We start from the raw sequence: 25,420 nt of genomic DNA, 5'->3' as shown, positions 1-25,420 counted from the left end.
TATTCCTGTGTGTCACCTGCATTGTGGCTACTGATTGAGGGGCTGGGTCTGTACATGTATTTATTTTTCATTGAAGTTAGCACTTCATAATACAGCCCACACTTGTACTTGTAGCATAATTTCTGTCAAAATTCCTGCAAAATATCCAGACGTTGTGCTACTTAAAATTACTTACTGACCAAATAAATGTATTTACAGAAGCGTCTTTCCTGTAAAAATCTGACTTGTTAGGTCCTTATTTTAGTGTACCTATCATTAAGTATTTGTAGGTAAATTTTATTGCATACTTTAAAAAAAAAATACATAGAAAGTCCACTCAGTTACAGGGGAATTACACCCTCAGTCAAGGGCTGTATTATAACATGTTGCCCTTTTGTAATTTTTTAGCTTTCTTAGTTTTCTACCTCACAGCTTTTTGCATGTTGCAAAGGGACAAAAGCACACTGGGAGGTTGCGTATGTGTGTTCCAGCATGCTTATACGTGTGCATACACAAAAGCTCATTAAGGAAGTGGACTCAAAAAACATGAACTCCTTCTGTAAACACTGAAGGCACTCAGTCACAGAGGCAGGTATGCCTGGTGGAGCTCCATGACTTCTGTTTGAAGTAAAACAGCTGGTGCTATATTAGATACATGCAAACCTTTTGTGGCATATATATCCATATAGGAAGAGATTTTCACAGTGTTACCTGCATATATATATGAGTGTCTGTTTTAGGTTTTTTAATTGAACAATTCCTTTCATACTTCCTATTGTGCTTCCTGGTTTTACTTCCCTTGTGATTACACGCTCCCTACACCGTGTGTAGAGCTTATTAACAATTGCCGCATGGCTCTACAACAAATGTTTATGGTTTAGCCACGATGAACAGCCAGGAGCAAGGCCTCGTCCGAGGATGCTAACAGATGACTGTGGTGAGCTTGTGTGGCTTATGGAGCCTTATTCAGGAAGTAAGGGATAGTTTGTGTTTAGATGTGGATTACACATATGTCCTCCCCATGAGCCCAAACGGAGCCTTCGTCTGCTGCTTGTGTATGTTGCTCAAACAGTCATACTCACAGGCTCAATAACAGCAGGCTCTCCCTTCTGTCCTTTCTCACCATGAGCTCCGTAACCCTACACAGCACAGACACAAAAACAAAGTCAGCCCACCCTCACTTATCTTCATCACCTTTATGATTTATTTTTATTCTGCAGTGTATCCTGTTTAATTTCACCTGCCCATAATCCTGAGTGTTAGCGGGCAGCCCTATGTTAGGCAGCTCTGTGCCGTAATCGTAGGTTTCATCTAGCTCTCCGTCATAGTTTTTCAGGTCCTCCTGATTGAACCCTTCCGTGTAATCATAGGCATCCACATCCAGGCCAGTGCCAGTGGCGATGGACCCTTGGTTTCCGGTGCCTGCGCTGGCTGAGCCGCCTCCCACTGACACGGAACTTCCTCCACCCCCGAGAGTGATGGTGGAACTGCTGCTGCTGCTACCACCACCTCCACCACTGACGTGCACAGTAGTGCTACTGCTGCTGCTGCTGCCTCCACCTCCAATGTTCAGAGTACTGCTGCTGCTGCTGCCACCACCTCCACCACTGACGTGCACAGTAGTGCTTCTGCTGCTGCCTCCACCTCCAATGTTCAGAGTACTGCTGCTGCTGCTGCCTCCACCTCCAATGTTCAGAGTACTGCTGCTGCTGCTGCCTCCACCTCCAATGTTTATTGTACTGCTGCTGCTGCTGCCATCTCCATCAATGGTGTGGGTCCTGTCAAAGTCATAGTCGTCATATCCGTAGGATCCGTAGTCATCGTGGGAGGCTCCTGCCTGTTGGAACAATTAACAGGACAGAATAATTGAGGATAACTGGCAATGTGGCCTTTTGAATACCATTCCATCCATAAACATGATAGCTCGAAAAGTTTTGAATGAATTCTGATCAAATTTTGCAGGGGTGTAGAGTGGGGTGGTGTTAACAATCCATTAACATTGGGCCTACATCCACCAACATTTTCAAGATAAACGTATTGATTTGACAATCTAATTATAATTGACTTACCATTGTGGTGTGTCAGCGTATAAAAGTATCGGATAGAGATTTAAAATATCATGACAAGTTTGACCTCTGACCTATCCTTCAAGGTCAATAGATTTAATGCTGATAATAATGCTACATAGAGCTATTTAAAACCATGTTTCTTACTGCTATTGTTTACACACATAAATATCACTTAACTTTGAATCTCAAGTCAAGGTCAAATAAGGTCAAACTTTCATGAAACATCTTTTATCTTTAAAACTATGCTTTAAATTCTACTGCCTTCATTTGTATTGGCAGCATGTAGGAAATGATACTGGTACATGGAGATTCTAAACATCACACTATAGTTTGCATCCAATCTATGCTTCATTTTTACTTTTCCTTGTTTTTAATCACTGTTGCACATGTACATTTTCTCAGACCCTTACTAGGCACCTGTGCACTTTTACATTAACTTTTTTGTTTATTTATTGTAGACTTTACTATCTATCTAGTCACATTTGACCTCTGACCTTATTTTTACATTCTTTACATTTCTTTCAAGAAGGCCCCAAAAAGGTTTTATGTCAACTGAATGAGAATGAGCCGCCTAGTTAGTTAGAAATAAACTGTAATATAATATTACATAATAAGCCCAATTTATATTTATGTCCCATTATTCACAAATCAGTAGTTATTATCTATGACCTATTCCTACATACATGTTTGTGTATTCTGTCACCCTACCTTTGTCTGACTTTGCCTGTGCTACAAACTTCTTAAAGTTTTTTTAAAAGAACAAAGAAAATAAAATGAATATATACAAAGTACAATACCATTCATAAAGGTGTGCAGTAATACTGGCAACAATTAACTCCCATGATTAATGTCCACCTACTGATGTTTTGTTGCTGGAGATTGTGACTGTAGTCCTTTCACCAGTGGTGATGACCCTCGTTCCAGTCCCGGCATTCAAATCAACCCTTCCCCCTGCTCCCAGGTCCAGCTCGCCCCCAGTGCCGATGCCGGTGATGGTGACACTTCGAGAGGTATCAACGCCACCAGGTGAAGACGTGGAGTCATAGTAGTCGTCATAGCCCTCATAGGTGCCGTACGTGACCCCCAATGCGTAATCATCTTCTCCTCCTCCAGTATCAGTACTTGAAGAGCTGCTGGATGAGCGAGAGGATGAGCCGGTGGAGATGGAGGTCCAGTCGGTGCCAGTCGAACTGCCTTTCAAAATCTCACCCCCTGTGATCAGACTGTCCCCTTCTGTCTCCTGTAAAGATATTTGGAGGGGGACGTTGGCATTGGATGCTTTACTGTAGTAACATAGAAACAATACAGTTATGTATAAGATGCGGGCATTTAGAGCAAACATGAAATGGTACCTCTTTTGTGGTTGTCTCAGTTGTCTCAGAATCAAGAGTTGAGTCATAAGGCTTTTCCAAATCATCGTAGTAAGGGTATTCATAATAGTAGCTGTCCTCCGCTTTCTTCTAAAGGGAGAAAAACATTCCACCAGCATTAAGAGAGTGTATGACTGAGAGAGAAAGATTGGCAATCAATTATTAGCAACATGATTTTTAAATATGTTGCACTGCGCTATTGCCTCTGGCTGGCTGATGTTTGTACAACCGGTCGACCATCGATCAGAAGCACACAGGAGTTCCTCCTCCTTGTGGAAAGCTCACACTGTATCTGCCTGTTGTAAACTGCTATGACTGAATGACACATTGCTCTTACATAGTTTTCCTAATGACTCCAGCACCTATCTTTAGAAAAAAGGAAAACAGAGGGGCAAGATTTTGTGTAACAAACAGGGCCCTGGGCAAATCAAAAAGTCAAAAGGAAGAGCTTCCTGTTCATCCTGTAACACTTCTTTGACATCCCGTTAATTAGCACACACTGAGTATATTGGTATTCAGTGGGAAAAATGACACAGTGCATGAATGCAAGCTTAGGCAGGCACCACATCATTCCTAAACATGATTAAGTAAATGCATAGACTGATAACTTGGTTCTTCCCAGTCAGCACTTTTCCTCTGGCACATTGCAGGTTTCTTACACAATGCCAAGAGGCTCTTTTCAGCACAGGATCCAGCAAAGATCTGATTTGAGTATTAGAGACAATTATGGTTTAATCATTTCCATGAGTAAGACCAGCAAGAAAATACTAAGTGGTTCTTTTGTTGGATTCTATAATGTGTAGTTTCATTCTGTATGTAAAGAATCTACAAAAACTGCTTCTAGTAAGCGGTAGCCTACAAAGCTGCACTTACACTTATGCACTGGTTAACAAGTAAAAAAAAAAAACTTGGACGAAACCTGTGATTTTTTTTTGTCATTTATGTATAATTAGATGCATAGCTTTTTGTACACTAACATCTTCATGGGAAACACAGCGTTTGTTGACATCCAGCAGTTCTAGACTTTCGCACATTTTGATTACTGGCTTTAAAATACATTCTGGGATTGTACAGAGGCAAAATTACAAAAACCACATCATTGTTATCTCTGGCTCTGCATTACATTTCTTTCTTTCTCATGGACGAGCATTTTCTCTTCTAACACTGCTTCGTTAAGCTGTGGGGTTCCACAAGGTTCAGTACTGGGTACATTATTATTTTTTTACTATTTTTTTCTACATCCTTTCTTTTGCTATCACAATTCAAGCACCATTCAAGCTTTTTCTATGACAATGATGCTCACCTATATATGTCTTTTAAGCCTCACCAGCTGTGCAGGCTGCTCACCTTAGTCCATGGTTTATTGGTTGGCTCTTTAATAATTACCTTATTTTAAATGTCAACAAGACTAAGACATGATTATATCTCCTTGTGATATATATTCTCAAATCAGTCGGGCTCTTACTTCATTTTGTTCACATCAGTCAGTGCTACAAACCTTGGTGTAATATTTGAATCCTCTCTAGGTTTCAACTCACATGTAAAATTCATGTCTTGTTCCTGCTATTCTCATTTAAGGAACATTTCTAAATTGCAACTTATGGTCTCTTTTGGAACTGGAGAAAATTATTCATGCATTTTTTTCATCGTCCTTAGATTATTGTAATGCTTTGCTTACTGGCTTAGATAAATGATCTCTTTCACGTCTTCAAGCAATAAAGAATGCTGCGGCCAGATTATTAACGGGTTCCCACAATCGAGCAAGCATCACTCCCATTTTATATTCTTTACACTGGCTTCCAGTAGGTTTTAGAATTTGTTTTAAAATTCTCGTTTTCACATACTGAGCTCTAAACACACTGTTTATCCCAGCTCCTTACAAAGCACACTGCTGCTCATAGGCTTGGATCACAGGATCAGAATCTGCTGGTTGTTCTTCCAGCCAACCATAAAAAAATAATTTAGAGGAGTGCCAGAATAAAACATGGAGCCAGAGATGATTTGAAAAGCAGAAAAGTAATGTTACTCACAGCGTTGTCTGTGCCGGGGTCCTGGTTCTGTGGCTGGTCAGGGGATGGCACTTCACAATCAGGGCTGTAGTGCTCACAGTAGTCATAGGCAGCACGATGGTCTGCTACAATCATTAGCTGCTGGATGTCTCCCTAGAAACCCAAACATACATGCATGCTAATAAGTAAACAAATGAAAATGACAGAAGCAATGCATGACACTGTGTGACCTGTGAGGTGAAAAAGGGAAAGCATCTACACTGCAAATGTGACATTGCTGCAGAACAGGCAGTCAAGAAACTAGGTCAAGCCAGGGGAATCTCAGGGTGACTAAATGATGAAGAACGTTGTCAAGGGTCCAAGAATGCCATTTTGCATCAGAGTTAAGAGTGTCAGGCGAACAGAGCTACAGCAACACAATAAACAAGATCAAATGTTTGGAGCACAACATGTAAGCCTGACCTCAGTCTGTGTGAATTGTAAGTGATTTTACCTTCAAACTGATTGTGTAAGGCATGTGCATGAGCAGACCTGCAGCTAGGACTAGATCAGAAGAGATAAGAGCTCTGTGTATATCTATGTATACACTGAGTGGACATGCAGTTGTGGAACAGAAGAAGAGGAAGAGAGATTTAAGACAGAGAGAAGTTAAAAAAGAGACAGAACAGAGAAGGCTGCTAGAAAATTACTGAGAGAGAACAAGGGAGAGAAAGGCTCAGAAGGATCCCCAGGCTACATAGGGAGCTGGGTGTGCTTCCCACACGTTTCTGAAAAGAATTCATATGGCACCAAAACCTTGTATTGCATTTATCCAAACATGTACTGGTCGCAATTCCAAATTCAGTGATGTCATTCCACATCAATCAAACACGATGTCAGCGTAGCTGAAACAAATATATTTCCAGGAGGCAGGAGGATCGTGAAGCGACGCAGCTATGGGAACGGACCGCCACGGAGGATGAAGTGTTTTTAATTATGTTCAATTGCCAAAAGTTGAAAAAGAAAAAACCCTCAACATGTCTTTCCAGCTGAAATGAGCTTTCTTTACTGACATGCATAAATGGATTGCATTTGTGGTCTAACCAGTGAGAGTTCAATGAAGTGCACCAATCCCACTGCTTTGCTTGAACATACCACTCAGTACCCCTTGCCTCAGATCCTTTAATAACCCTTGCAAAACACTTCACTAGAAGTTGTTTCCTGCTCCATCCTTGGTTTATGTTATAGCTGGACTTTATAGTGGATGCAGGGAAATCAGTCTCTTCCTCCAAAACAGAAGGACTAGAGGAGCCATTACACAGCACTCCCAGCTATGGACTTTGAAGCTTTCAAATGGCCACCTCTGAAGCCACAATCTACAGGAGGGTAGACTTGGTATCACTGTAGCGCAATGCCCCCTCTTATTTCAGCGGAGCAGTGTGCCGCAGCTGCGCTGACAGGGGACGATGGGAATTCAGTGTTTGAAATGAGGTCACACTCAATAAGAAATAAACCCACTCTACAGCAAAATAGCCCCCTCCATTTGGAGCATTGCACCGCTTTCCTATTCACATGCCATTCTTGCACTTCTCTGTTTTCTTTTTTCCCCCCTCCATCTCCCACAGCAGCCAAAGGAATGTCAGGGTACATTATGGCCACAAGTGGTATTGCATGAACCTAAGTTTTCCAAGACGAGACTATTAATCATACACCAAAGCTTTAATTAGCACATCCTCGCAGCACGTAGAGCACCATGGCAGAAGGCGCTTAATGATCTGTGACATGTACACAGAAAGAAGAAAGAAAGAGGTCCTTGCTTGCCTAGGTAGAAAAGTATACTGTTGCACAGGCCCTGCTGGGGATAGAAGTAAAAAAAAAGGCTGACATCCATCAACCTCCACTAGAGTTTATAATGAGGCTCTCACTATGACTTCAGCTGTTTTATGAGTTGCATATCTGTATAAGACCTCCTTTAACTTTTAGCCTCAATTGCCAGGCATGTGATAATAGTAAGTCCACCGCTTTCTTGTGTGTTTTGTTTTCTACACCGACATTGAAAGCTGCACACCTTCACAGTAAAACTACTGTCGAAGTCTCGAGGCGGCATGGCAACCACTAAAGCTGGTTCTGATTTCCTGTCTTTGAGCCTCTTTTCACCACAAGTCACTCCACGGATTCTGAAGCCAAATGTTGCATAAGCTACTATTTTACAGTTAGAGGGGAGGAGCTAAATGTTCCCTATACTCTACCGCAGACGTATGCTGATGCTTAAATTTCTCATTTTGAATTCTGGCCCTGAATGCCCAGCTTAGTCCAGCAACCCATTAGAGCATGAGGAATTTACTCCATTAGTGCAAATGGGTTGGGCTGTGTCACCATAATTTTGACGAGGGGAAACGGCAGTGCAACTGCAGAGTCAGACATTCAGCGTGTAATAAGGCTGATTGGTTAACAGGACATTATAGATTATTCTTCACCTCACGAGTCACATCACAAGGAGCCGATATGTGACCCCGAGAAATGAGGTGATTGACATCTGAGACAAAGGGTTAAAAAAAACAACCAAAAAACCCTGGTATTATTGCATAACACCCAAACGCTGGGTGAAACCATAGAACACATGCAATCAGCTCTCCTGTTAGAGGAGGGACAGTGATATTTTTCACTCTGGAGCATCATGTGGCACATCAGAGCAGTGCTTAAGGCAGAGTTCTCAGACAATAACAGGGCTGCAGTTGTCAGCATCTCCCCAGACTCCGCTGAAATACGACTCTGCTCCTCGCCAGAGCTCGCCTGATGTCGAGCTCTGGTGTTAAAGCCATCGCCTGTGGCTGTGAGCGACAGCCAGCCTCACTTGGACACGATTCACGCTGAAAGACACCTGCACGCACATAACATGTTAAGAGCGCAAGGCCACAGCTCGCAGCAAGAATGCGGAATGGGAGCAAATCCGTACAGATCAATGCCACTGAAAAATTCATCTTTTCAGAGTTTTCCTAAATAAAATATCACACAGTCTTTTAAGCTTTTATTCCCCAGCTCACCCTATTTTCTTTTTTTTTCTTTTTTCCCGAAACACAACACTGCTAGATTTTTCTGCTTATGTCCAGATGGGGGCAGGAGAGTGCTCTGGTGATCACAATGCCAAACATCTGTCTCCATTTGTATCTGACCCACAATCATGCAGGGTGGACCAAGTTCATTGTGTTCCGTCTTCTGAATTACAAAATGCGATGGATAGGACGAAAATCAATATTGGTGACATTTCAAAATCATCACATCGCATAATGAACGGGAGTAAACGTGGCTATGTTTGGAGGTTAAAAGTGGACAGTTACCAATGCACACATATTCTTCTTCCGTCTTTTTCATTTTACTTGCACACACAGAGACATACTTAAAGCATTAGGTGAGCATAGACCAAAAGAGGTGCATTTTGATTAGAGGAAGGGCCTAAGGCAACTCCCCCCGCCCTGCTGGTGGAGGGGCAGGCACTGTGTCCCATGAAATCTGCACCTTCTCAAGCTTAGAGTAGCGTACCACGAAATACACAGCACAAACCAACGCTCATTATGTTCACATATCCACGGGGACATCTGATAATGGTTCTTTTTACCTTCTAAACCTCACAGGAGACAAATGCAGCAGTCAAAAGAAGAAAAACTCTAGGTGAGTTTTCATCATTTTTATGATCAGATGTCAGCATAGGAAAATGAGTAGGTGGCCCCCAAAGAGCAGAATGTAACTCTTGGAGGTCTTGCTGCAGTTTAAGGAGCGCTACTTTCCCAACATATTTCCACAGTCACCCCCGAGCTCCGAGCCAAGCGTTGGTGTCACTGCCAGCCCACACCGGCGCACTCACATGCAGCCCCAGCGTCTGGGCATTGTCCAACCTGACCACAAAAACCAAACAACAAGCTGCAGAGGTCAGCTCGCTGCATAGGGGAAATAAATCAGAAAGGACACATGCATAGAAAGTCGCATAACCACGCACATGTAGGTATAGAAGTATATGTGTAGACACACGCACGTGCAGAAAACTAAAGCAAAATGCATAAATGTAAACCGTCGTCAGACATCAATTGAATTTTCATCCACTTTCCCCTCCAGACTCTAGTCCAATCTCAGTCCTCAGAGCTGCTGCCAACAGCAACATGTCTGTCTGCCGGCCCCACTTATCCACAACACAGCCCCCTACAGTAACCATTCCCCCACCTCATTGTCGCTGCCCAGTTTTTTGATTCCCTCTGGATGTCCCGTGTCACTCTAACCCTTAGTTTCCCAGCCCCTGCGACACTCACTGCACATAAGACTTTAATCCCACATCTCTATGGACTGCGGGAAGGCATATTCCCATTTCCTGTTCTTTTGGGAAAGCTGAAACTGCTTCACTCACCTAGGAGGGCGTTTGGCTTGGGCATTTGCTGAAATCTACATTAAAAAGTGCTGAGGGCACACTTCACGGTTTGCTGACACAGTAAAGGAATAACACGGAGAAAAAAAGGGAGTGAAATATCAACTTTTGACATGAGTTAAGGAAAATCTTAATTATCCGTGGAAATTCCATCTATCCCAAGGATAGTGATGTCTGGCCTAGAATGTACAGAGTAGTGTGCTTTTTCAGTGAAGCAGGATGTATACCTTGGACAAGATAATGCAAAGAAGCACGTGAAGACATAAGTATGTGGAGCAAGTGGCTACTAGGATCCAGGTCCATATACTTGGGGTTTAAAGTTATATCACTAACCACAACCCTTTTCCACAGTAAAGGCAAAGACAGCTGTGGCTTAAGGAGTACAGTTGTCTACTAATTAGAAGGTTGGTGGTTCAATCCACAGTTGCCATCATAGTGTAATGTTAGGTATATAAGTACTTGTGTGATTGGGTAAATTAAACTTTCAGTAAGGACTTTCAGCATCATACACTGAGTTCTTTATTAGCTAAAGCTTTCTGCTGGAACTTTTTTCAAGTGCTGATTAAACTTTATCATATATTTAGGGGCTGGGTTTTGTGCATTGCATTGCATTTCACTGGAGTTTGCATGATATATGTGCCCTCTCCATTTATGCCCACCCCTCACCCAAACTGGTTGCATCTGCCGCAACTGGTTGCATCTGGGAAAGTTTAAACAAAAAGAGGTTTTGCTGGAGGTTTCTTCCTGTTAAAAGGGAGTTTCTCCTTCCCACTGTCACCAAGTGTGCGCTCATAGGGGGTCATCTGATTGTTGGGGATTTCTCTGTATTATTCCAGGGTCTTTACTTACAGTATAAAGTACCTTGCAGTGACTTTAGGTGTGATTTGGCGCTATATAAATAAAATTTAATCTAATTGAACTGAAATGCCATTACAAAGATGTAAATGTAAAAAAAAAAAGACTGACAGCGCCACTAGCTTCTGACTTGTAAATGATCATGATGATCAGTCAGCATCTCATAGAAATAGTTTCAATATAAACTGAACATCATGGCGTCTTTGGATTAAGGATTTATACTGTGGCAGAATGCATTTGAATTCAGAAAGCAGAGTGTAAGATGAGTGAATTGGATTTAGGAATGTAGTTACAGAACTTTCTCTGAGCTATATGTTGATCAGCCATGTTTGTGGCCTTCTCAGTGTCTGCGCTCAAGGGCTAATTTGCCATCACACTTCTGAACAGGGGATTTGAGGGCTCTCTACATTGCAATTCAGGGTTATTTGAGACCTTGAGATCATTTGAGATGATCTATCCAGAAACACTGGTCCCTGGCTCACATGGTGAGATACGCCGTACAATCCCTCATCCCTCATTTGGAGTTCTGTAGAGCAAAGACAGCCCCGGGCGAAACTCTGCATTAAATTCTGACTGTGTTACAGTCAACCTAACAGAAAAAAATGACCCAGCACACACTATACTAGTGAATTATATTGAGTAGGGGGGAAAATGCATACACACATAAGATTGGGGCTACTTTTTTTTTTAAAGTTTCTATAACATTAGGAAGTCCTGTGTAATATATGAGCAGTGTAAATGAGAGACACACTTTTGTAATGCTTTGATTAATTACTATGTGTACCACTTTTATTGTCCACTTGAAGCCGGATCTCCTTTTCCCCCCTTTCTTTTCTTTGTGGAAGAACCTAAATTTCCACTTATAATTTTTTTTATACAAAGCAGTCATGGAGACCCAAGCAGGGCATCAAATTTCTTGGCCTCCTCTAATGGGGCAAAAGAAGAGAGGCCATTATCCACGCATTAGAAAAACTGAACAAACTGCTACTGCTTTCTGACACCCAATGGAAATCTGAGGTCACGTACATTTTTAACAGTAGAGCCACAAACTGAAATGCTTTTACTAAAGCTACTGAAACTATTAACTGAGAAAAAAATTAATAACACAGGAGCCAAGCCAAGGTCTGGCAAAGTCACTCAAACTGACCAATGAAAACTGAGTGACAAAGGGTTCAAAGTGTATTGGGAGATTGCAAAGTCTGCTGCAAATATCACTCATTCTGTCAAATCTTTACCTTAGATGACTGAAACATGTGAACAATAAAGATGTTGGTGGGAAAAAATGGAGGAAAGTCCTGAGGTGAAGATGGGAAAACAGGATGTGTAAAAACCCATCAGGCCATGACAATATTAAAGCTCATTATGAGCATCAAGCTCATGTGTTGCATTTTTTTATTAGTTTTTCCTGGCTCTATCTGCTCTACAGGGGCCCCGCAACTTGCTTCTTTCCACTCCGACTGAAGGCTTCCAGACCCATTCCCCTGCTCCCTTAGTCTTACCCTATTACTTTTAACCCTCCCTATTCATTTCATCATTAATCCTTTATTTCTGTATATCTAAAGCGTAATCATCTTCTGTTTTGTTACCTATCCTACCAAACTTATCACTCACCCTCCCATTCGCTCTTGGGACAGCCTATCAGCGGATACCAAGGAAACCTCTGGATGATGTCATGTGGTGCGGCTCCTGTTCCAAGACTGACATCAGCTGGGGAGAGAACTCCTCATTCTTTCCAGCGAATGACCCAACATTTTTGGCTTCTGTACCCACACCTCCTGTTCTGACCTCCCCCTCTCCTCCAGCCCTTCTCATTTCGGAACATTATTTTGTTTTCTGTACACTCAAAACTTCCCTCTGATGTCTTCCCCTATAACAGGCCGAATATATCTTTCTGTGATAAAGACTCCACCATATCATTGTCCACATTCATGGAAGTTGCTGTCTGTGCTTTTGGCCAGACAAGAAGTGCTGTGTTTGCACATCTCCACCTCAGTTGCTTCAATTCAACCGCTTTCCCCTGTGGATTAACTCTGAGTGGGGCCAAGTGGTTCATCTGTCCCACTTAGGTTACCTCAGACCAACCACAGGTCGCCATTTCACTGAATGCTACTTACAACTAAGGGATGGGTATTAAATTATCTCTGATTGTTCTTGGCTAACTCAGTTTGAAACAACATTGAACAAGGAAATCAGGGGTACATTTAGAATCTGGAGTCTTTCATGCAGAGATAAAGAGACACTAGAAATACATCCAAACAGAGAAACAATAATATCTAATCTGTACCCACAGGTATATCTGTCAGAGAAGTACCCTTTAAGGTGATTTAGCTACTCTTTATATTGCAATTTTGTTATGCTAATGTTAATTTGATAGTTTTCAAAACACCTTAATCTAATGTTGGTTGATGACACGCTTATTCTCTTAGAATGACCAGTCTACCACTTTTGTGTAGATTTTGCAAAGACCAGCAGGGGTCAGCATTCCAGGTTGCATTCCCAAACATAAAACGGCACCTTGCTTTAACTCTTGTGTGAATATTTTCCGGAGCTAAACATATAACAGAAAATAAGTGAAGGTTTAATCGAAATTAAAAAATATGAGGAAGAGAATGTAAGGGTATGAGAGTAAACAACTTTCTAAAAGACCTCATGTTAGCTAGCTATGTCAACCAAGCTAAATGCTACACAGGCTACACTCTCATTTGCTGTTTCAGGGAGTTTGTTCATTGAATCAAAGAACTGTTAATCCTAATGAGAAGACCATAGCTGTGGAAAGCACTCTTAAGCAGATTTAAACCACAAAATGATGATCTCAGGGGTGACACTGGTCAGCGTAACCAATATTTCAACAATCAAGGCGATCTTTGACTTGCTTTCAAATTAATGGATAAAATGAGTGTAGTCATTTTTATTACATTCATTTTACATTAAATCTGCTTTAAACTGAAGGATATAAAAAAAACAACAACAGCAATAGAATAATATTAAACACAAAGTGAACCCGTCTTCCTTCATTAAATAGGTTCTTTTAGATGTTAAGGAGGAATTGACTTAACCAGGCTGGCGGAGAATGAAGACAACCGGACACCTGCAGCAGATGGGGGAATCAGTGAACTTTTATTGAGACAGAGACAACCTCTCAAAAACAGCTCACATCAAGAGATTCCTAATATTTTCTGTGAGGATGGGTATATATTCTCTAAAACTTACAGGAGGGGGTTGTGAGGAAAGTGCTGCATTAGCAGAAAAACAACTCCATAAAAGGAAAGCGGCCTTGAGTGTTCTAGTCTCTTCGCTTGCAGATATCTTTCGCCTGCAGGATGAGGCGATCGCTTCTTATCGCTCTCAAGGCCAAAGTCGTGAGCACACAGTTGCACAGTAACTTTAAAGCTGTGAGCACATTTTTATTACACAGTTGCACAGTAACTTTAAAGCTGAACAATATTTAAAGCTGAATAATGTTTGATCAGATTATATTTTCTTCAAAACACACACAAAACTTTATGCTTGCACTTCCGCATTTCAGTGTATGAGGAGTAGCTCTACTGATCCATGGTCATCATCTCAAAACAAGTGAAAACTTCAAGAAGATATTTCACACATGGCCGGCCCTCCCTGAGCCTGGTTCTCCAGGAGGTTTCTTCCTGTTAAAAGAGAGTTTTTCCTTCTCACTGTTGCCAAGTGCTTGCTCATAGGAGGGTCATGTGATTGTTAGGGTTTTCCCATTAATATTGTAGGGTCTTTAACCTATGATATAAAGCAGCTTATACTGAATAATGGCGGCAATTGATAGCATTCAAACAACAATCATAGAGAAAAAGGGAAAAAACAAAAGATTACAATTAGTTTGCAACAGCACCGATTACTGTACCTGGTTCCAAAAAAAGTTTGCTTACTTGCACACCTAAAAATCTTTTTAATTCCCTTCACACTTTTTATTGGCACAAGCGCAAACACTATGGAAGCCCGTTTCCGCCACTAAAAAAAAAAGGATCCATAACTCAAAATTTCGAGTTATTTTCTCGAAATTCCGAGTTACTTTCTCGAAATTTCGACATATTAACTCAAAATTTCGATTTATTAACTCAAAATTTTGAGAAAAGCAACTCGCAATTTCGAGTTAGCGCTGCCAATCCGTAATCTACATGAATGACGTCATTTCCTCGTTACCCGGAAGCTGAGGCCCTCAGCTACAAATGCTACAGCTAAGCTACCGGTATTACATCCAGTCGTGAATGCACAGATTGCTGAGTGTTCTCAGCCTGGTTTCACAAATTATGAAATCCCTGTGTTATTAGCTGAATCACATGGTGTTACTATCAGCAAACGTACTCGCGAAAGCGCCAATTTGTTGGGATCTGTTTTTGAGTGCGCGTTCCTCTGCGCCATATGCTTCCAGGTGTATATTTTTGATTGGCAAAGCTAACTCGAAATTTAACTCGAAATTTCGAGTTAATAAGTTGAAATTTCGAGAAGATAACTCGAAATTTCGAGTTATGGATACTAGCTTTTTTTTTTTATTTGGTGGCGGAAACGGGCTTCCATACAAACATAGCACCCTTAACCAAGCAACTAAAATAGAGTGGTGCAAGAGGACAGACAGGCTCTTTGTGACCACAAAAACCTTGTCAGAAACCAAACCACAAACCACCTAAGCATATAAGTACTGCTTTTCTTCTTACTACTGTATGCAAAGGAAAGGCTCCATTAAAAAAAGAAGTATAGCACCAATCACCAATCACTCTGATTTAACAGTGTGATAAATCCTAATCTTTTCACTTCATGTTTTTCTCTCCAAAACAAGTGAAATGGATTAAGAGGCAATACAGGCAAGAAGGAAAATATGTAAATGTGATTCGGGGTTGTACTTTCCCTTTAGGACCCATTAAGTATGTCATTTTTAAAATCTCTTATAAATCAGCAATTACCAGCAATTATGTTTTCTTTTTAAGTATCGTGCAAAAAATAAAAATAAAGGTTTGCAGTTTTCTGAAGAAATTGACCTGGAAATCCCCAGACTCTAATGTAAAGGTCCGACAGTGAAATCACATATGTTATTTTGTGTTTTCACACTTACCAGCTCTCGGGGGTAACCAGCTCTGGCAAAAGTCAACACGGGATCAGACTAAACTACAAAGAGAGTAATGAGAGGAAAAGGAGTGCAACCTGAGCATAATTTGGAAACTATGTGGCATAATTTCCATTTTCTGCAGCACTGGAGCCTGTCCTGTCTCCTAACTGGCAGACGCACAGCAGGGGGGGCTTTAAACATCTCCCACAAAATATCTGTCCGTTCCCACGGTAACTACTGAACTGTTACCGCCGCTAAAATTGCTGGCTAAGATTTAATTGTTCCACTATCACCCCGATCTCCTGATTTGTATGCTAGGGGCAAATAATAGAAGTAGAGCAGAGTTACAAACGGATAAATGCCGTCATCTTTTTGGCAGCTGTGAGCTAATAGGCTGAAGAGGGGAAATAATGGCTGTAACACAGAATGCAGACATATAAACAGATGACACGATATCTTTATTTGTGCTCCAGTAAAATTGGCATCCTTCCCTTTTTCCCTCATGAACCACATTTTCCCCACAACATTGGATAAAAAGCTTCATATGTAGAGTTCATTTTGCAGATAAGTCTCTTACTTAGAAACTCGATTTTGTTTACAAGGCTATAATTTTGTCCATGTCTTTCAGGGAAACTTTAGCGACAGTGGCTAGGGAAGTGATGTCATATTTCTTTCTCTTCATCTGATACGGCTGAGTAACAGTAAGGTTAAAGGTCAGCTGGCTAAGGATCAGTCACATCAGTCAGCCTCTGTTACTAATTATTATTGAGGGCTTTGGCCTCGCAGACTAATCCCCTCTTTTAAACAAGCACAACTCCAAAGGGACAAAGGCAACACTATTCTTTGTGCCTCTCAGAATATTTTGGTGTGTCTGTGTGTGTGTCTGTGTTCCTCACAAACACAGGGGTCAGGTTTAAGAGACACACATATTCAGACAAAAACTTGTTACAGGAACCCAACAAAAGCTCTCTTACAGGAACTGTCCAAATGAATTCATAGTGCACAAACACTTTTTGAGCCATATCAGGGACTTGCAGGTATTATAAAGCACAAAAAGCTTCTTCTCACCAGTCAGATTATCATACATCTTTTGACTCCCTATCTTTATTAAGCATAAACGGAAGAGAAGGGGTGGAAGGAATAAAGCTCTTATTCTAATAACTGAAACAAGTAGCTGCCTGTGGAAAAACCTCTGTAAAGCGAAGTGTCATAGCCCTTTTAAACAAAGAATCCAGACGTGAAGCCGCAAAGAGAACTATAACAGCTTGATTATAGATTTAGCTACAATAAGGCAACACTTTGAAACAGCAAAAGAGGATGAACTGAGCAGCAAGCAAATCTAGCACAGCTGGCAGCAGAAGGGAACTGCAGGACACCAAGTTCTTTTGCGGACGATGTGGGATATGTGGTACCTTAAATTAAGTCTGATTTACGATTGTGTGCGTGTGAAAGAGTGGGTGGCAGGAGGATCAGATGCTGGTGGACTAGGGCAAGCCAAATATCTCTATAGAGGATGCGGCCTCTCCCGCAGTCCCCAATTTCAAGCAGTATTTCAAAAGAATTGGGGACTGGGGATGACCACCATTGGCACCACAGCCACATGTGTCTGTGCTGTAATTAAAAAGGACGAGTCTGATTATATAGAAATGGGCCTAAATCATCTGTTTAAAGGCACTGTTTGTTTGTTTTGTTTTTTCATTTTCATACAGCCTTTCAACATGAAAACAGCAAAAGCTGAAGCTAATTTGAACCTGGAATAAATGGCAAGCCAGCAGTCCATGAAGCAAACAGTCCCAAATGACCCATCAAATTTGCCAAATTATACTATATACAAAGCTCGGATTAAAAGTTTGAGTTTAACGCCTACCTCAAAGACTTCTTCATCAAGTATTCTTGTTCCAAACACTATAATTCCTTTGGTATCAATGACTGGTTGGGGACTTCGGAGTAACTTCTGTGTGGTCTTCTTTTTACAGTCCAGAATGAGGGTGATGGTCTGCTTGTGCACGCTGATGGCCACTCGATGCCACCTGGAATGGGAGGTACAATCAATTCACACACTTACTGGATTACAGGCCTCTTTTTGTGTTTGTCCATTTGAATTCGAATCTATCCATCTCTGTCTTCCAAAGTGAAATACAATCTCAAATCCTAGTTGTTAGTAGCGTAGTGAGGTTACGCAGTCAATGACACTTAAGGTTGAGAGTGACAAAAAGTTGCTTCCAAACTTCTAAATTTAAACAAAACTGCTGTCAAAGCCTGCCATCATCGTGAGGGTCCACTCTAATAGAATGATTTAAAATTGTTTTAAAAGTAGAGCCTGACACGCTTTTTAAGCGTTTTGTACAAGTGAGGTGAAAGACTGCACTTACTTTCCGTCGGCTAGGTTGACTCCTCTGAAGAGGGGGTAGTCCTCGGGGCTGGGTCTGCCTGTGTGGTCCTCATACAGGAAGACTGGAGAGCGGCCCACTTCTAGACCAAGCTGCTGGATGCCCTGTTCATTGTACAGAGACAACAGGAAGGACTGGCTGCCCTTCTTAGGCTTCACTGTGGCCATGATGGAAAAGTCCTCAGGGAAGACATCACCTGGCAGGACAAATGGTGGGTTTGATAGAAAGAGAAAAACATTTATTTTTTTTGGAGACTTATAAGCAGCCGTAACCATTCATCATCGTAAGAGGAATGAAGTATGAGGTTTGCTTTTGCAAGGTTGTAGTCGTTGTGTTATTTTAGGAGACTGACTGCGTTCTTTGATGTCTAAAGGGAGTGTGGTTATTTTTTACTGATGCTTCTAATGGAAATCGAACAAAAACTAACAAATATCATTTATATTGGTGGAATCAAAGATTTGGTTTTGCGCACCAAACGGAAACACCAGAAATTTTTGAGTGCCCAAAATATAACCAGATAGGATTCATCTGAACGGGTTGGCCGGTAAAATGAAAGTTAGCGGGAGGAAAAAAAGTGGATCGATTCCAGCGCAGCGCAGAGTGAAAAGCATTAATGACAAAAGCATGTGATCCCCAGAGACTTCGTCAAACTATCCTTCAAACTCCTCCTCTCCGCTTCTCTCCTCTGCCACAGCTGATGGGTCTAGCAGACACCGAGACACCAATGAAGGGCTGGAGAGGAGCAACACATTTTTACAGCAGAAATAATGAAAGACACATTGCCTGGAAATGGAAATACCAGCAGTATAGTGGTATTTAAACGCAGAAAAATATATAAAGAGGATGTGTTGGCCTCCGTCTGCTCGGCTCCTTTGAGAAGCCTCACAAGTTCCTGCATTTTGCTTCAGTGTGGAAAACATCTGCCAGACAAATTCCTGTAGTGGGGTGTTCTTAGGACCTCCAAAAAGGAGGAAGCTTGCCAACTGTCTGTGCAGACTGTTGCTTCCCAGATAGTGCTAAGGTCTGACTACATTTGGGAACACAGATCACCTTTCAGAACAGGAGGCAACCAGAGTGTATTAAAGCCACCACTGTTATCTGGATTATACTGAACATAAGCAAAGAAACCACTTGAATTCCAGTTGTAATCTCCAGTCTTTAGCATGTGTGGAGCAGAGATTTCCAGACAACCGGAAAAGAAAGGCAGGGTTTGTGGCTACAGTGGCTACGCTGGTAAAGCCCCTTACCCAGCCACCATATTCAGAATATGAAGACACTGCTAAACTAAACTGGGGAAACTTTGGTAATACTAGCCAATCAGACAATGTGGAGGAAAAAAAGAGGACCTCAGTCGGGTTAGAGAAGAGAAGAGACGAGAAGAGAAGACAATTTTTTAGTCTAACCTTCAACTGCAAAGCAGTTTTCATGGGTTTTAAGAAGTTGCTGTTTACACAGGCGACCTCTGGTGGTCACATGAGCGCACAGCAAACACGAAAATGAATAGCTTATTTAAGGACGAAGCAGTCTGCCTTGTAGTGTCCTTCAGATCCACACCGCCACCTTAGCTCAGAATATTTGTTTCAGCAAATACTCGTATACGTATGTCATTTCTACTTGGTAGTCAACCGATTCTGAATTTTGCTACCGCCACTCATTCGCTTTCTTCTTTTTTTTCCCATCGGCCTTCAGCCTTGTCAGCATCTGGACGTCTGTTTGCCTTCCTGTCTTGTCTTCCTGCCTTTTTCTATCATTCCTTCATTAAACGCTAGGCATCAGATCGCATCATGCGGAGAGCACATGCCTTGGCAGTGAGCTCCCTCAGGAATTCTGCTTGGCATCATATGAAAAACATTGCTTTAATTGACAGATGCTTCAGTGGGACGGTGTAAAGCAGAGAAAAAGGAGAGACAGAACACAGACAAGCAACAGGAAGGCAGCTCTTCAAAAAAAAGCTCCTGAGATGTTAGCGTTTTGTAAGGAAGACAGATCCACAAATCTTTGGCTGATTGCATAGTGAACATGAAATTAAAGCACTATGATATAAACAATGCAAGTGGGAAATACCAGAACAAAGAAACACAATTAAGGAAATTTAGTGCTGCATCTGTCTTGCACAATAGCCACGTCAGACACTCAGGCAGTGATTCAGCAGTGGTTTGGTGAAGGCTGTTTGTTCAGAAGTGAAGGGTCAGCTAAGGGGTGAAAGGGAAACCAGAGCACACGGGAAAATGAGTGGGTGTTCTGTGGAGTGTAAGCAGCAAATTGCAAAGCATCGTCCTACTGTATCTGCCCTGCTGGGACTATAACGACCCAAACCCAGCATGAGAAAATCTAACCCCCCCACCAGAATGTGTTTCTCAACCTGCTGCTCCAGGCCACCAGATGAGAGATACCTCATACCTCGTGTGTGTTCGTGTTGTCAGTGTGCGTCTGTGCCAACATGGTAGGAATGGAAAGGCTGGGGTGCCAACAGTCCCGAGAGTTTACTCTGGCATCTCAGCCACCAGTGTCAGGCCAAAAAAGGTCACGGGAAACTCAAAGACGCCTCCAGCTAGCCAGACTAAATCCAGCATTTTACTCCAGATTTTGCTGAAGAGTTTGTATCTATCTTTTATTCGTCACGTAGGAAAGGGCAGAGGGAATGTCTTGTCCTGTGATATCATGCTACAGGTATGTGATGTGTACGCCTGAGTATTCTTCCTCAACAAAACTTACAGAGCCTCAGAGAATGCACAAAACGTCAGCATGGGACCCGGTTATGGCGGCACTTTCTCTGATGATGTCTGCCATCTGTTAGAGTGCATACACGCAGGTAATGGGGTAGAAAGCTTTGTGTCCTGTAATTGGTCATTCAGTCATCACTGTGTCCAACTCTCTTCTTCTGTATGAGACAAGCTGCATTCCTGTGGGACTGCATATTGCTGCAGAGACAACAACTGCCTTGCAGAGCTGTCTGTTTGCAAAGGAGTGCACCTAGCAATAGGACGAAACAGTGAAGTGACTTAACATAACAGTAAGTGGCTCTAATGTAAACAGCTCCCACTGTACAACTTAAGAAAACACTAATAATAAAAAAACATTTTAGCTGTGATATGACATGTTATTACTGTCTTACTCTGGAGTCATTGAGCTTGCCCTCAAAGATCATGTTGTACATCTAAGTCTGAGATAGGCAATTTTCCCATGGGCCCACATGAGAAACTATGACTGTTGTGGACGGCCACACCAATGAGCTTGGAGTTATTCTATAAACTCTTTATAGGCTTATTTGTGCAGCTCTCCACAGCAGACTCCCTGTTTCTCATGGAGAATTAATTGTCCATCCATGAATTCTACAAAATCTTCCAAATAAATAGTAGTAAACACGATTACAACCTAGTTTTGCTTGAAATTAAATGCCACTATATATGTAGCATGTGGCACTGAATGCAACATATCACTCTTGAGGGATGCTGGCACACAACAGAACCGTGATTGCTTTTACAGCTTGTGAGTTAAGCTGTAGCAGAAGCCCCTGGCCATCTGTGGTCGGTGCCGTCTAGCTAAAGCAGTTGTGACCACAGGTTTGCAGGCTAAGTTACAGCTAACCCCATTCAGAGAACCTAGGATTTGCTGAGTCTTTCTTCCTTTGGTGTTTGATGGCTATTGTTTATGATGGCGCACAACATACGCAGAAGGTAAAGAAAAAAATGTTCCAAATGGACAAAATTAAAATGCCCAGATTGGGATTTACTGCAATTTCCATTGCAATGAATTCTCAGATGCTTATTTGTTCTTGATGGGTTGTAGTTTAAGAGAGAGGCAGTTTTATTGCCCAGTTTCTTCCCAGCTCCTTCACTTAATAAAGGTAAGAAAGGTCTCTTCTGTTCAGGGTGCCTCAGAAGTTTCAAATGAATCATCTCTTCCACATGTTTGCCTAATGAGTGCATGTCTGCACTTGCTCTTTTCCAACACATCATCACAAGCTGTCTGTGGCTATGGGGTCACAAGGCGGTGTGATCTTAGCCGGTGCTAGTGTGCTTTTGTTTCAATACCATTATTGTAAAGCAAAACAATTGTATTTGTATGCCTTTATTTTCTATGTGTGACTTTTTTGTACCTTTTCAATAATTAAAGCAAACTGTACCTCCAGACTGAAGTCATAACTCAAACTGTACCTCCAGACTAAAGTAGCAAACTTAGTTAAAGAGGGGAAAAAGAACCGGATAAAATGACCTCAACTGCCTTCTGGAATATATTAGCTCTATGTTCTTGTACCATAAAGGCAAGAGATGGCCACATCACAAACACTGCGAGTGAATTTTAAAGCCTTCAAGCCAAAGACAGCTAGTTAGTCTGTTTGCACCTTAAGACTGTGCGGTGCCTGTTGTGAATTCCTCCAGTTGGTTTGTTTTATATAGACTGTTATTTTGGATGATCCAGCGTAGCATGTGTGTAATTACAGCATGTGTGTCTAAACAGAGACTCATATGGGGACATGCTGTCATAAAGCATCAAAGTGAACAGTATTTGTTTGATTGGAGGGCATGTAAGGGCATGCAGCCCACAGGAGCCTTGCAGCTCTACATTAAGCCCCTAGGAAGAGTTATGCCACGGATCAAAGATCCACCAAGGCCAATGTAGCATCTTAGAAGACCACGAATGGAGTTGCCATCCAATCTAAACTTTGTGGAAGCTTAGCGCACAGGAAGGGATATTATTTCTCTCTTGTTGCTATATCTAGACCTCACCGGCTTTTTATATCTGTAAGCCAAAGGAAAGGCAACAATCACAATCATTTTCAGAAATTGGTTGTCTGGGTCATGAAACTGTGGGTTTTTTAATTTATGTTTTATGGGGAAAAAAAATATATACAGCAAAGACAAAGGAAGAAAACACTGCAAGGCAGAAGCAGTCTAGGAGAAATGATAGAGGGAGAAGCGATGACGCTTGAGGGAAAAAATGAGAGAAGGAGGGAGAAGAGCAAGGAAAGAGCGCTGGAGAGGGAGGGGAGAAAGGAAAGAAGCACTGCAGCACAGTATATAGCAGTAACTCAAAGCCACGTCAGCATGATAGAACACAGAAAAGTGGAACCCCAGGCTTCCCTCCCATCCACCAACCATATTTTCGCTGCTTTTTCATCACCCAGCTCCTCCTGCTGCGACATTAAATATTACAGGGCAATGCATCTGATGTGCACTTTCATTATCGTTCTTTTACCAACATTTGCTAAAAGTGTCCACACGTGGTAGGCAATTTGTTTCAGTAAAAAATACAGACGCACTTGGACATGCATTAGCAAGATGTCAACATGTTTGCAGGGGACTTAAAGATTAAACAGCAGGCACAGCCATTTTAAAACCTAGAAGTTAAAGGTAGAGTCGAGATAAATTATCAGCTTATGCTAATGGACAAAACTGAGAATCTGGAGGGGGAGAAAGGAACAGGCTAGACGGGAGCAAATGCAAAATGCTATCCAGCCAAGTTAAGACGTTATATTTGGAGTTTAATGTGAAGTAGGATTAAAGGTCACGAAAGCCAAACAGATGGTAAGACTTTAACTTTAAAACCTGGGAAAATGTCTTTAAGCAGAAAAAGGTTTATTCCCGCTAAAAAGGAGTTTTTCCTTCTCACTGTCACCGAGTGTTTGCTCATAGGGGGTTGTCTGATTGTAGGGGTTTTCTCTCTATAATTGTACGGTGTTTGCGTTACGATATAGAGCACCTTGAGGTGATTGCTGATGTGATTTGGCGTTATTGTAGTGTTATGTGTTTCATGTTTGAAAGAGGAGAAATTCTTCATTGCAAGTTCTTAAATTACTTCTTAGTTGAACATGTGCAGCATGAAAAGTTCCTTGAGTCATATACTCACCTGGGTACAGCTGTTTGGTGGGGGCACTGAGCTGGGCATCTTTGGATACTCTGTAAGCCACATCGGGTCCTTGTGATGACCTTCTATGTGAGCACAATCCCGTTGTTTTTGTAACACCTTCGGGTAAACTGTGAAAATCTAAAATCTTCAAGAGGTCTGCTGGTTCCACTGCAGAGAAGAGAGAGAGAAACACACAAAAAGGACATTAGATTCATATTCAACAAACTTAACTTCGGAGCATTTGGCTAGTCTCTATGAAGGCCAGCGCATTGCTAAAACAATGCCACTGCAGAGTTTGTGCAACTCCAAACTTCTGCATATTAAGCAAGCCTTAATTATGGCACACTCAATCTATTTTCTGTCCTTTGCTGACTTAGAAGCACTAGTTACTCAGCAGGAGACTCCACTGTTGTGGTTCAGTGAAGATTTCTGTTATCCATTTAGGCGCTAAACAGAGACATGCCCATTTATAGATCACCCATGATCACTGGTTTCAGCTGCACCAAAACCCATCCTTCCATCTCTTTCCCTGCTATGTTAAATCTACCGCTGCCTCCCTTAGACCACAACCATGCAATTAGCACACTCTCAAGCCGGTCGTCCAAGCTGTAACCAGGCCACCACAGAAGTACACTAGGTCAGAACAATGTGACACGAGGTTTGACCCTGGACCGCACTGTCACATGCCAAAACCACCCAGGACAAACAGCTGTTCCTGCAGCCAGATGCACAGATAGCAAGCTACCCAATGACACACATTAGTACCAAGCATTGCCCAAGAAAGGTTCTGGACAATAGCACACAGGGTCACGACTATAGGGATGGTCACATAATGACTGAGGATCAAAGGCTGTCCTCATTTTTGAAAGGACAATCTAAAAAAAGGACAACAGAGGGGGTTATGGCAGTAGAGTTAGGAAAGAAAAAAAGAAAGCATTTTTGTATTGTTATGTGAATACCAAGGGCCAACCCACTAGACAAGATTAAAAACACGCCCACACACAGGTAAAGCTGTGTCTTTTTCAGTCTACACAGACCACACACATTGTTTAAAAAAATGTTCAATGGTCCCATCCATCTAAGAGTGAAAGGGCTGCTAAGAAAGGTGAACAGGCATCTCTAAATAGTCTTTGAGTGCATTCTCCATTGCCCTGCAGCAACCTCCAGCTGGATGTCATTACACATGACTCACGTTCAGAGCAGATCAATTAAAAAGAAAAAAAGGGGGGGAGGGGGGCGTCCTAAACAGAGGTTTTCAGTTAAGAGTACTTTGGATGCACGTGTTCCTCTGCAGCTGTGCAGGCTTCGTAAAAGAAAAACTTCCTCCTCATCCTCGAAGGTTTGATTGCATGTTTCCGACATTATCTTATACAAAGAACTAGCTAAAGAGGGCTGCTGATGTCTAAGGCTACAATTAGTAAAATAAAAATCATA

At 41.8% G+C, this 25,420-nt stretch overlaps 1 protein-coding gene across 5 annotated transcripts in view; it reads right to left on the bottom strand.

Annotated features, from left to right (window-relative positions):
* Nucleotides 1-25,420, bottom strand: part of col5a1 (procollagen, type V, alpha 1) — a 75,049-nt gene that overhangs the window by 34,243 nt on the left and 15,386 nt on the right. For 3 of the 5 annotated variants that reach the window (XM_026173328.2, XM_080304150.1, XM_080304152.1), the window contains exons 2-9: nt 23,987-24,154; nt 18,119-18,332; nt 17,614-17,776; nt 5,449-5,580; nt 3,401-3,508; nt 2,908-3,288; nt 1,220-1,816; nt 1,062-1,118 (exon numbers count right to left, since the gene is read on the bottom strand). In XM_026173328.2, coding sequence (XP_026029113.2) covers nt 1,062-1,118; nt 1,220-1,816; nt 2,908-3,288; nt 3,401-3,508; nt 5,449-5,580; nt 17,614-17,776; nt 18,119-18,332; nt 23,987-24,154 — 1,820 coding nt within the window. The remainder of the gene's footprint in view (nt 1-1,061; nt 1,119-1,219; nt 1,817-2,907; nt 3,289-3,400; nt 3,509-5,448; nt 5,581-17,613; nt 17,777-18,118; nt 18,333-23,986; nt 24,155-25,420) is intronic. The other 2 variants (XM_080304151.1, XM_026173329.2) reach the window with 2 other exon arrangements.

This window comes from Astatotilapia calliptera, chromosome 7 (genome assembly GCF_964374335.1).
Source record: "Astatotilapia calliptera chromosome 7, fAstCal68.1, whole genome shotgun sequence".
NCBI classification, from domain to species: Eukaryota; Metazoa; Chordata; class Actinopteri; order Cichliformes; family Cichlidae; genus Astatotilapia; species Astatotilapia calliptera.
This window is presented reverse-complemented; position numbering and strand designations above follow the sequence as displayed.